Here is an 11,693-nt window from a genome sequence, read left to right as displayed (position 1 = left end):
CCCCTCCCGGGACCCCCTTCCCCAAGGGATCCCCATTCCCCATGGGATCCCCCTTCCCCCGGACCCCTTTTCCCTATTCCCATGGAATACCCATTCCCTGGCATCCTCTTCCCCATGGACTCCCCCTCCCCCGGGACTCCCTTCCCCATGGGATCTCCATTCCCCATGGGATCCCCCTCCTCGGGATCCCCTTCCCCATGGGATCCCCCTCCTCGGGATCCCCTTCCCCATGGGATCCCCCTCCTCGGGATCCCCGGGGGGACCCGCCCCGATCCCCGACACCCCATCCCCGATCCCCGATCCCCTCCCCGGGCCCCGGCAGCGCCGCTGGGCTTCCCTCCCCTCCGTGCAGCCCCGTGGGGGGACGGCCCCCACGTAATTTCACAGCTCCGCTCGCCCCATGCCCCCGGGGAGTTGCCATGGGGGGCTCCTGTTCTGGGTAGTGATGGGGGGCGCTGAGCTTTGGGGCGCGCATCCTCCCATCCTCCCTCTGGGGAGCTCTCTCGGCCGGCCTCTCGCTGCTGCCCGGCATCCCCCGCCCTCAGGGGTCCCCCCTTTCCCCGGCTCTTGACGCAATTGCTCCGCTCAGCACTCGCTGCTTCCCACCCGCAGGACTGAACCCGACCCGCGGGGATGCCCCGACACCCCATCCTAGCCAGGGATAACCCCCAGGGAGGCAGGAGGAGGAAAGTTCCTCGATGAAACCTTTCCACTGGGTCACCTGCTACTGCTTCTTCCTTGTAGCAGGGGTGAAAGCGGGGCGCTGTCACCATCGTGTTGTGGACAGGTCCTCTGCTGGTCCCAGCGGCATCCAGGCTGTCTCCTGAACAGGACTGTTCTATTCAGTCAGAGTATTTTATCCCAATTCCCAGTTCTCTGAGCCTTTTCTCCTCTTTTCCTCAGGAGCTAGCCAGGCAGGAAGAATAAAGCACCCCAAGCAGGTGAACAGTGCCATCACCTGCCAAGGCAGACACTGGATTTATCTGTGGATGGCGAGTCTTTGGATCGACACAGGAGCCTGTGAGGAAAATACTTATAGAAAGCATTTTCATTGGGGAAAACAGGAGCGAACTCTTTCCAAAGCCTCAGAAAAGTGCAGGCACGAGCTCAACACCTGAGTGCTCTGCTTTCAGTCCCACCTTGAGAGGAGAGGCTGCTTTTCCCTCTGCCCCCATTGTCTCAGGTCAGGTCAGTTGTTCCTCTGTTTTCTCCCAAGAAGGGCAGGAAGGAGCGTGGTCCCTTTGGGGGGGCCTCATCCAGCTGCAAAGGTCAGGGATGAGGGACCAGGCAGCTTTTCTCTCAGAAATCCCCACTTCCAGCTACTCCTTCCCTCCCTTGGGGTCTGGGCAGAGGGAAGCAAGGCCTGACTGTCCCCCCGGTGCTGGGAGCCCCAGGGCAGGAGAGGAGGGACTGGAGGCAGCAGGAGGGAGTTGTCCTGGATAAACTCCAGGTCAGAGGTGAGAGGAGCCTTGGGCTCACTTGGAAACGGTGTCAAGGCAGGGGAGAGGCCTTCCCCTAAGCAAGAGAGACTACTGTGCTCTGGGTCCTCTGTCTCCTCCCTCACACAAGTTATGTTTATCCTCCAGAGTGAGGTCTTCCACGGCCCCCTTGTTCAAAGACTTCAAAACCACTCATTCCCCAGGAACCCTGTTTGTTCCTACATAGGATGAGCAAGCCAGGGCCAGCCTTTCCCTCCTCTGCTTCCATCCCTGCTCTCTGTCATGACCAGGGACACTGTGCCCATGTCCCAGTGCTGTCTGTGAGCTGCCTGTGCTGCAAAGTCCCAGCTCCTGGCTTTGTGCTGCTGGCCAAAATCCACGGCTCAACCCTGCAGCTCTTGCTCACTTTGGGAGCTTCCTCACCTCTGGGAGCAAATCACAGCCTGCAAGTCTGTGTGTGTGTTTTATTCTGTGTAGAGAGCATTTAACTCGGGCTTGCAGGGAACCCTCACTGCAGCGTGCCCCAGTTTGCTCCTGCAGCAGAAGAGTGAAGGGCTGAGTCCCAGCACTGAGGGTTTCCCCACGGCAGGCTGTGCAGTGTCCTCCAGCTCTGTTTGCCATGCTGAGGGGAGGAAGGACCCAGCTTCCCTCAGGAATATGCTCCAGCCTCACAGCGGGCCTGGCAGTGATCTGTGTGCTGCTGCAGCCCGAGTGGGCTGGTGCTGGTCCAGAGAGCAGAACCAGGCAGGGGGCAGAAAGGGAATGCTAAAAGTAACTGGGAATTCTTCAAAATCAAAGCCCCAGTGATCCAGGGCTGGCCTCTGCAGGGTGGATGGAGCACAGAAGTCTCCTTGCCTGCTGCCAGCTCTCTTGATTTTCTTTTCTTTTTTTTTTTTTTTTTTCTGCAAAGTCCTGACTTTCTCACTCCCTCCCTGTTTCCCTTCTGCTTTCCTTTCACACTCCTCCTGCGAGGGTCGAGCCAGTGTTTAACTCTTTCATCCTTATAGCAATTTTTTAGTGTCTGTGAGAATACCCCTAAGCCTCAGGTGGGGCATCTCCCTGCCAGCCTTCAGCTGGAGCTCCCTGTGCTGGGTACAGAGGAATAAGTCTTGTGTAAGGAGGAAAACAGGGGAGAACTTGTCCCTGTTAGAGTCGTGGCTGGCTGTCCCTGCTCGGTGGAGGTGCCCTCAGGCTGCAGCTGGGATGCTTTTCCCTTTAGCATCCTGGAAAAGGTGTGGAAATGTTCCCCTGATCCCCCGAACAGATTTGAAGGGCGAAATCTGCCAACTGCTCAGTATATTGATTCAAATGCATTATTCCTCCCCGGGCAGATCCCTGCCCTGGGAAAGGAGCAATCAGTGCAGGTGCAAATCGCTTTTAATTGCAGAATGTATCTCACCATGGAGGCATTTAGGCTGGATATGATACAACTGAAACAGCAGCAGCCGGAGGAAGCCCAATAAGCCCGAGCTCTGCAGGAGCCAAACTGCTCCTATGCTGTACCTGTGGCGTAAATATTCATGTGTGGCTGTGTGTCCGTGTTCTTCCACATCTCCCTGAGATATGACACAGTAGCACCGTGTCAAGATTCAAATGGCATCTTCACGGAATGTGAAAACTTGCTGTCTGTGACAGTTCCTCTGTGAGGATGCAGGATGCTGGGGATGTGGATGTTTTGTGGACTCTCCTAAAGCCAAGAATTGGGGGCAGTTTCTCAGCGCCAGCGAGGCGCTGGCAGCGGGCTCTGTGCCTGCTCTGGAGTCCGAGCTCTCTTCCCGAGGCTTAGCTGCGGGCTCAGCGGCTGTGCCACACAGAGTGATGTACAGGTGGTTGGGAGAGGGTCCTGTGTAGTTGTCGGGCTGCAGTGGGGTGCTGTAGAGTGCTGCTGATAGACTGCACTGGCTGCTCTCCAGGCCCTTGGCTGGTTCCCGGCTGGGGATGCAGCGGGGGGCTCCGCTGCCCTTTGCGGGCTCTGCAGCTCTGGAAGGAGCGGACAGCAGCCGCCCGCCCCTGCGCCTCTGATCGGGCAGCACCGCCCGCACCTCTGACCGGGGAGCGGGGCACGGCAGCAAGTCAGAGACAGCCCGGACACTTCAGAGGTTACCCTGCGCGGTGTGACATCGCCGTGGAGAGGGCGAGGAGCCCGGCGTGCCGGGATGCGCAGGGTTTTGTTTGATTGTATGTGCAAGGATGGGCAAGCGTGTGTTTGGGGAGGCATAACCCAGGCCGCCGGCTCAGAGAGCTCCTGCCGCGGCAAGAGGCGAGACGGGAGCGGCTCGGGCAGGGGAAGGATGGAGGGTGATGCGGGGACAGCGGGAGCCCGCGGAGAGATGCGGGACTGCGCCCGCTCGGCCGCCGCGCAACCGGCCCGGCTCTTCCCTAGCGAGGCCAGGAACTGGTTTTATTATAATTATTATTTTCCCTGAGAAAACAAAAATCGGACTTCCTAGGAAAAAAAAAAAAAAAAAGAAAAAAAGAAAAAAAGAAAAAAAGAAAAAAGAAAAAAAGAAAAAAGAACTTTCACCGAGAACTATCCTGCTCGGAAATCGCGTGCTCGTGCCGCCGAGCAGCGCACGCTGCCGGAGCGGGGCAGGAGCCGGGGCGAGCGGCGGGGCTGCAGCGGGACTTTGCGGCGGGGGACAGTCCCGGGCTCGGGCACCGGGCACCGGGCACGGGCACGGGGCATCCCCGGCTTTGGGCAGCCGCGGTGGGCAGCCTGGCGCTGCCGGCGGATCCCGGGGAGAGCGGGGCGGGCTCGGCCACCCCCGCACTCAGCGGTGCCGGCTGCGGGCTGTGCGGGAGCACGGCTCCCTCCTGGCCAGGGCCGCGCCGGGGGGTCGGGGGAGCCCCCGCGGGGCCGGTGCCCGTGCTGCCCGCGGCGCTCCCGAACAAAGGCGCGGCCGCGCCGCACCGGGCCCGCCCCCGGCGCTCCGGGGCAACTTTCCCCCGGGCCGGCCGCGCCGAGGGCGGGACTATGCTAATTAGAGAGGCGTGTCCCCGCCCCCTCGGCGGCGCTTTGCCGGCGCCTATTGGCGGCGGCGGCGCGGGGGCGGGGCGGTGACGCGATGCAAATGAGGGGGCGTACCGGCGGAGGCCCCGCCCCCCGCCCGCCGGGGCTGCGGGGCTCGTGTTCGGCGGCGGGGACAGTCAAAGTGGCTCCCATAGGGAGAGACGGCGAGTCCGCCCGGCGCTGCGGGAGAGGGAGGGGGCACGGGGAGCCCCAGGGTCTCCCTCCGGCCGTCCGTCCGCGCCGCCGCCGCGGGTGCGCCCCTCTCGCTCCCTTCCCGGCGTGCGCCCGGCTCCGGCAACTCGCTTCCTGCGCGGCTGGAGGAGGGAGGAGAGAGGAGAGGAGCGGAGAGCGCTTCGGCTGGGAGAGGAGAGAAGAAAGAGGGAGAAAAGAAAGAAAGAAAAGAGAGAGGGGAGAAGGGGGGGGACTTGCCTCTCTTGTCACTGGAAAATGACACTTGATGTAGCAGAGCCTGCCGCAGCTCCCGTTCGTCCTATTGTTTCTTAAACTGCCATCTGAGATTTTTTTTTTTTTTTTTTTTTTTTGCCTGCTGCCATCCGAGGGGTGTCTTCATACAAAAGGGACTTCAAGTACTCCTCCGGCTTGCGAGCGCTGCAACCAGCCCCCAGCACCCCGCCAGCCCCTCCAAGCACCCAAACAAACTGCACACGCAGCAAACAGCAGCAACAAAACCGGGCTCTGATTGCCTCTGGATTTTTTTGTTTTTTTTAATGTGCGTGCCTGTGTTTGCTTTCTCCGACTTGCTTTGATTCCAGCGATCAGCTGCAGAGAGAGGAAAAAAAAAGAGAGAAAGAAAGAAAAAAAACCCACACATAACAGTCCGCCTGGCGATTTTATCACTTTTAAAAAAATTTTGAATAAAGAAAGAAGATTTGCGCTGTTGTTTCTGATTCATGTTTGGGATTCAGGAAAGCATCCAGCGGAGTGGGAGCAGCATGAAGGAAGAGCCCCTCGGCGCGGGGATGAACGCGGTGCGGACGTGGATGCAGGGAGCCGGCGTCCTGGACGCCAGCACGGCCGCTCAGAGGTAGGCAGGCTCCGCGCCCGCTCCGCGCCCGCGCCCCGCTCCGCGCCCCGGGGCGCTCCCCGCCCGCAGCGCCTTTCCCCCCGCGCCAACAAAAACCCGGCTCCGGAGCTCTGCTACCAGCAGTGAGTTTCGCGTAGATGTCGCCAGTTAAATATTTATCCCTATTGTCCCGTAGGAATGACTTTTTATTAAATAATGATAACAACAATAAAGGAAGTGGCGAGTTTCGCTAGGTGCGGGTAGGTAGGTTTCATCTCTCTGGCTCCTTGTGTTCGCTCGGAGGAAGGAGTTTTCAAAACTATGTTTGCTGCTGATTTAGTCTTAAGATCTTCAAATGACACTTTCCTCCTCCGGAAAACAGCGAGTTGTGCACGGATGTATCCAAAATATATTTCTCTACCTCGCTTTCCTATTCTCGTCAGAATCAGCAGCTCCTCTTCTTCTCCTCCGATAAGAAGGGAGTTTGCAAAACGTAGTCCAGGAGAAATTTAATTTAAAGTCCCTTTGTAAAACCGCTGCCACTTATCTCAGATTTTTTAAAAGAAATCTCTCCAAATATAAGATGGCTTTGGCGAAGCTGCGCCCAGCCTCGTTTTCTCTCTTATTTCTCCTTCTTCCCATCCTCTTTCCCGCGGAAAAAAACCCCAAACACGAACCAAACCCTGATGCTGGATTCGCAGCTTGAGCCCTGGAGCCGGCATCATCCGGCATCAGTTTAATGTTGACATCTCCCAGTGTCTCCCACTTCGCCCCGCACCCCCCCTTTGGAGCCCTCTAAGGAAGGGAAAGTTTCTGCAGGGACAACCCTGAAATATTTGAAGTTGTCTCCTGGGCTCGGTGTTTACCCACCGCTCCGGCGCGGGAGGAAAGGCTCGCAAGATAAGGCACATGGGCGCTGCTGTGACAGCTCCGAGCCGACTTTGAGAAGTGGCAGGACCGATGCTGCTCCGCGGGGCAACGCGCCGGCGGCTCTGAGCGCGGCTCCCCCGCCATGCAGGGCCGGCTGCGAGCGGGCACGGCCCCCGGGGAGGGCTGGTGGGTACCGGGGCCGGCCTGGGGGGGCTGCTGGGGGCTTCGGGCTGGCCGCAGGACGGGATGGGCTCAGGGCTCCGCGGGGTTCGGAGCTGGAGTATTTCTCCGTGCCCGAAGGGAAAAGCCCCAAGGCGGCTCGGAGGAGGGAGGGATGCTCTGCCCCGGGGGGGCCCAGCCGGGTCCCGGCGAGGGAAGGCACGGGCCCGGGAGGCGGCTGGGGGGACGTGAGGCCGCGTGGTCGGAGCTGCCGCTAACCCGCGTGTCTCTGGTCCCAGCGGAGTGGGTCTGGCCCGGGCTCACTTCGAGAAGCAGCCGCCTTCCAACCTGAGGAAGTCCAACTTTTTCCACTTCGTCCTGGCTCTGTACGACCGGCAGGGGCAGCCCGTGGAGATCGAGCGCACCGCCTTCGTGGGCTTCGTGGAGAAGGAGAAGGTGAGTACCCTGGTGCCCCGTGGGGGCTCGGCCGCCTCTCCGGGGCCCTCCCCGCTCCGCTCCCTCGGGGCCGCGACAGCGGCTCGTCCCGGGAGCCACGGCAGCCTCCCGGGCGCCTCAGTCTTCCCCTGTCCCGGAGGGCAGACAAGGAGGGGATGTCCCCTGCTCCCTCGCTATGCCCGGGGCAGGGGAGAGTGCTGAGAGCTGCCCCATCCATCCGCGGGGACACCCGGCGTGCGAGTGATGGAGAAGCTCCATTGATACTGTTTTCTTTTTCCCTCCGGCCTCCCGTGTCGTCTTTGACTTCAGGAAGCCAACAGCGAAAAGACCAACAACGGGATCCACTACCGCCTGCAGCTGCTCTACAGCAATGGTAAGGGCTGGTAGTGCCCCCCGTCGTGCAGAGCCCGGCTTCCCCCGGTTCCCCTCCGCTCCCTGCGCTCGCTGCCGGGACACGGGCGGCCCCGGCAGGCCCGAGCCCTGGGGCGAGCTCCGGCGCTCTGCCGCCGGCCGGCCCCGCTGCTCTGCTGACGGCTGTGCCTTGTTTCAGGGATCAGGACGGAGCAGGATTTCTACGTGCGACTCATCGACTCCATGACCAAGCAGGTGGGTGCTGCGGGGCGGCCGCCGAGCGGGGGGTGGCAGCCGTCGGGGCGGCCCCGGGAGCCCAAACCCGCCCCCGCGGCGGGGCCGCTCTGCCCGGCGGGGACGGGACGGAGCCTCCGCCTCCCGCGGGCACGGCCGCGCTGCCGCTCCGGGCAACCACGGGGCTGCGGGGCGGCCAGCGGGTCCCCGCGGGACCCTGCCTGCTGCTGGGCTGCGGGAGAAAAATATCCGCGACCCTCCAGCGGTCCCAGTCGGGGCTGCGGATGGTTTTGCCGCTTAATTAATAAGAATTAACCTCCGGCCTCCGGCAGCCCCGAGCGCAGCCAGCACAAGGCGCTGCCCGGCGCGGGGCTCTGCCGCTCCGGCCGCTCCCGGCGCTGCCGCCGGCCGCGCTGGCCGCAGGAGCAGCGGTTCTGTCGCGACACGTTCGCCTGTCGGAATAGACCCCCAGAATCGCGGCGCGGGCAGCGGCGAGCTCGGTGTCGGACTCGGGGAGGGCAGCAGGGCTTGTCAGTGGATTAATGCTCATTTTAAGCCTGTTCTTTAGCCTCCCAAACAGAGTGCCTACCTGTAAAAAATACTTTTGTGTTTAAAAACAGTATTTTTACAAAGCGACTATCTGAGCAAATCGATTCTCTCTTCTTTATTTTTTTTTCCCCTTTATTTTTTAATTGTTACTCTGGCTTTTTTTCTGCTCCTGTCAGAATATTTTTCTCTTGGAAGATGTTTATTTAAAATAGTTGGGATCGCTTTTAAGCCTTTTTATTCTTAAAATATGTTTCTTCCCCTCCTAATCTGTTTTAGTTGTTAAAGAAAATTCTTAAATTTTATTTAAGAAAAACATTAAGGGTTTTTTTTTGTACTGCTAGGAAACGTCAGTCCTTGTATGTTGTCTGCAGGGACAAAACTCTTGGCTTGTATTTGGGTTTCTTTTCTACAGCAAAATATAAAGCTCTAAGGGCTGAGTTTGTTTTACAAAACTCTCTTTGATGGTCCCAAAACATCTTTTCCTGCTATTGAAGACTGTCTTTCAACAGAAAAAAAAAAAAAAAAAAAAAAAAAAAAAAAAAAAAAAAAAAAAGGGAACTTGGGTGAATTTTACTAGACAATCCACTGTGCATCTGAACTCTGTTATACTGTACACTTCCAAACGGAGCCCGTTCCTTGTAGGAATTATACCAGCAGCCACATACCCTTCTTCATAAAAAATCCTGGAAAGCGTTTGCTGTCATTCCCTAGTTTTCAGGCACAAATTGGTTAGTTTGTGTTAAAAGTAACAAAATCTTCCTGATATGTGAACTCTTTTTAGTCCTTTTGGAGTTTGTGTATTTCAGTGTAGATCGTGTGAGAGAGACTATCAATAAATATTATCTTTAAATAGCTTTTCTATCGTTACGGAAATGCAGAAGCCTCTGGTCATAATCCTGTTGAAAACAGAGCCCTGAACTCATGGAGAGCAGTGGATTCAAAATAATTTTCTTAACAAAGGCATCTTGCATATGAAGAGTTCATCCTAAGGCACTGTTTGACCTCTTGGTCTCTCATTATTATCAAGTCATCAGAGGGTCTTTGGAGAGAAAGGGGAAAAAGAAAACCCCGAGATACAGTTTATTTGTAAGACTTACCGTGTAGCTTTAAAGCACGTTCACAATGAAGAAGCAGGAGAAAAAAAAAAAAAATCTGTCTGATTTCAGGAAGTCTTAGAAAAACAAAGTTAGTGCAAATTACAGATTTTGGGAAAAGTGGGGTTGAGAAGCGAGGATTTTAGAACAAAAGCTCTCTGAGCTTAGATTAGAAAACGAGGAGCAAAAGGCTGTTTTAGATGCAAACATGTTTGCTTACCTATTAATTTCATGTCTGTAGTTTCTTCAGGCATGACTATAATTGCTTATGAAAAATAGGGCATTGTCACGTCAAAACTGTGGCATATGTCGCTCTGAATTTTTTCAGGGGCCAGACCCTAAATTCTCCTTCTTCTCCTTTTTTAATTCTTTCTTTTCAAAAGTGAAATTATTTCAGAGTTGGGATCGCGTCGGTTACTGAATGCTTATTAGGAAGTGAAGTACAACACATGACAGAAGCTCACCCAAATGTTGAATATATCATTTATATTTTATGACAGTGAATTATATAGAAGATTCTCAAGTAACTTTCAAATCATCAAACTGTAATTAAATATTGCAAAGACTGTCTGAAAATTCTTTAATTTTTAATGAAAGTTAAATATATATTGTCAGTCTACTTGAAGGTGTAGTATTTTAATGCATGACGCTCAGAACAAATTGGATAATGAAATGATTACTTTTAAATGAAACTGTTGCAGAAGCATACACGTTTCAGCTGGCAAGTATCTGCTCAGTCCTCACACACGCACATTCACACACTCGATAATTGTGAATTCCCAGACTGAAATTACAGCTACTCTGAGGTTTCTGGTGGCAAATTAAAAATCCCACAGAAGCAAAGCTTGAATGAGTTAGGTTCCCCAGATCATACAGGAAAGTATCTGTGGCTTTTTTTTAAATATTAATTTTTTATTATTATTTTTTAATACGGACGCATCAGATTTAAATATATTCTCTTTGTGTCACAGTTACAAATTGCAAGGTTTTGTACGGTTGCGGATTATTAAGTTAGGTGAGATAAAATAAAAGCCCTTCTGCAAATCAGACCTGGATTTCTGTGCATAGGATTGCTGCTCAGAGATTTAATGTGAATGTCCCATTAGCAGCATGTGTTATAGCAGTAGGCAGGGCTTGGCTATGCTGGGGGCTGTGTATGTACTAAAGAGGAGATGTTCCTGCTCCTGAGTGTTCCTGCTCTGCCTAAGTCAGGGATTTGTTTGTGTGGCTGTGCCCAGCTAAGAAACTCGTAGCAAGAGTCGTGTCCCGGGTGGACCAGAGCGATCTCCGTGTCCTGGTGCGTGTGTGCTTCTCTGTCAGCTGTGGAGCAGGATGGGAAGTGGGGCTGGAGAGTGGCACTTCTGAGGCAGCCAAGAGTTGTGTTGGGAGCTGCATCCCAGGGCAGAGCTGGCTGTGGGTTGAGTTCTGCACGCACTGCCCCGAGCAGGAGCTCGGGCTGCGCGGGCATTCCTTGGGAAACGGGGAATTAAGAGAGCTGTGGGACTTCCAAATGGGAAACCCAGCCAGGATTGGTCTCAGAGTGCCTCATTTTGGGGCATTGTGCTTGGCCTTTGGTGGTGGCACCGGAGAAGCGCTGGGTGAAATGGGAATTACGTGGCTTTCGGGGTCTCGCTAAGTTTCTGAAACGTGTCCCCGCCACTTAAAAATGGTAAATGTTACACACAAATAATTCCTGTGGCAGAGAAGTTCTTTCCAGTTCAGGCAACAACATTCGGTGTCAATACTGGCTTAATTAAATTTTCTTTTATGTTATATTGGCACCTCATTTTGTGTCAGGATCACATTCCTAATGCGCTCAAAACCCTGTAGGACCCCGAACTTTATAGCTGTTGCTTTCCGTAAGGCAGCAGCTCCTCCCGCAGATCTGCCTCTAACAATGATGCATTTTGAAATCGCCTGCAAAACATGAAATATGTCTGCTCTAATAAAACTGGAGTTTTTAGGCAAGTCAAGGGATTTTAATGTGTTTGTGGAGAAGAGATGCCTTCTATTTCTTTGGCTGTATTTTCATAAAGTTGAGGTATTTCACTATTAGGAAAGATGGAGGAAATAAATCTGAAATACTTGTTCCCCACCCATTTTTCCTTCAGTTGTTCTCATCCATAAGATATAACGGATGCTAATATGGCTCAGGCATCTTAAGAATCATAAGTTTTGCTCGATGGCTATTGTCTATTGCTGAGAGAACTCATGAGTCAAAAATCCTTCCTTCAGACTTAAACCCTGTTTATATTTGGATTTTTTTTTCCAAGAGCTATAACTCTGGATGCAAATGGTTTTTCTGTTGACTTGTCTGTCATTCTCTGATGTCTGCAGATATTTAATCAGCTCTATTCTGTGCATGGCATGGCCCTTCTCTGGCAGCTACATGCATGGGAAAAAAAAATGTTATCAATAAGTTCAGAGGAGCCTCAGCAGACTCGGAGAAATTTCACACAAACATAAAACAAAACCTAACCCCTGTGACGGGGAAAGTTTACATTGCA

General features: G+C 54.4%; 1 protein-coding gene across 5 annotated transcripts in view; it reads left to right on the top strand.

Moving 5' to 3' along the window:
* The first annotated feature begins 4,564 nt into the window (after nt 1-4,564).
* Nucleotides 4,565-11,693, top strand: part of EBF1 (EBF transcription factor 1) — a 269,259-nt gene continuing 262,130 nt past the window's right edge. For 3 of the 5 annotated variants that reach the window (XM_041482008.1, XM_041482007.1, XM_041482006.1), the window contains exons 1-4: nt 4,565-5,494; nt 6,802-6,958; nt 7,268-7,331; nt 7,509-7,564. In XM_041482008.1, coding sequence (XP_041337942.1) covers nt 5,361-5,494; nt 6,802-6,958; nt 7,268-7,331; nt 7,509-7,564 — 411 coding nt within the window. In that variant the 5' untranslated portion in view covers nt 4,565-5,360. Of the gene's footprint in view, nt 5,495-5,579; nt 5,617-6,358; nt 6,530-6,801; nt 6,959-7,267; nt 7,332-7,508; nt 7,565-11,693 lie in introns of those variants that run through there. The other 2 variants (XM_041482010.1, XM_041482009.1) reach the window with 2 other exon arrangements.

This window comes from Pyrgilauda ruficollis, unplaced genomic scaffold (genome assembly GCF_017590135.1).
Source record: "Pyrgilauda ruficollis isolate IOZ18807 unplaced genomic scaffold, ASM1759013v1 scaffold57, whole genome shotgun sequence".
Taxonomy (NCBI): Eukaryota; Metazoa; Chordata; class Aves; order Passeriformes; family Passeridae; genus Pyrgilauda; species Pyrgilauda ruficollis.
This window is presented reverse-complemented; position numbering and strand designations above follow the sequence as displayed.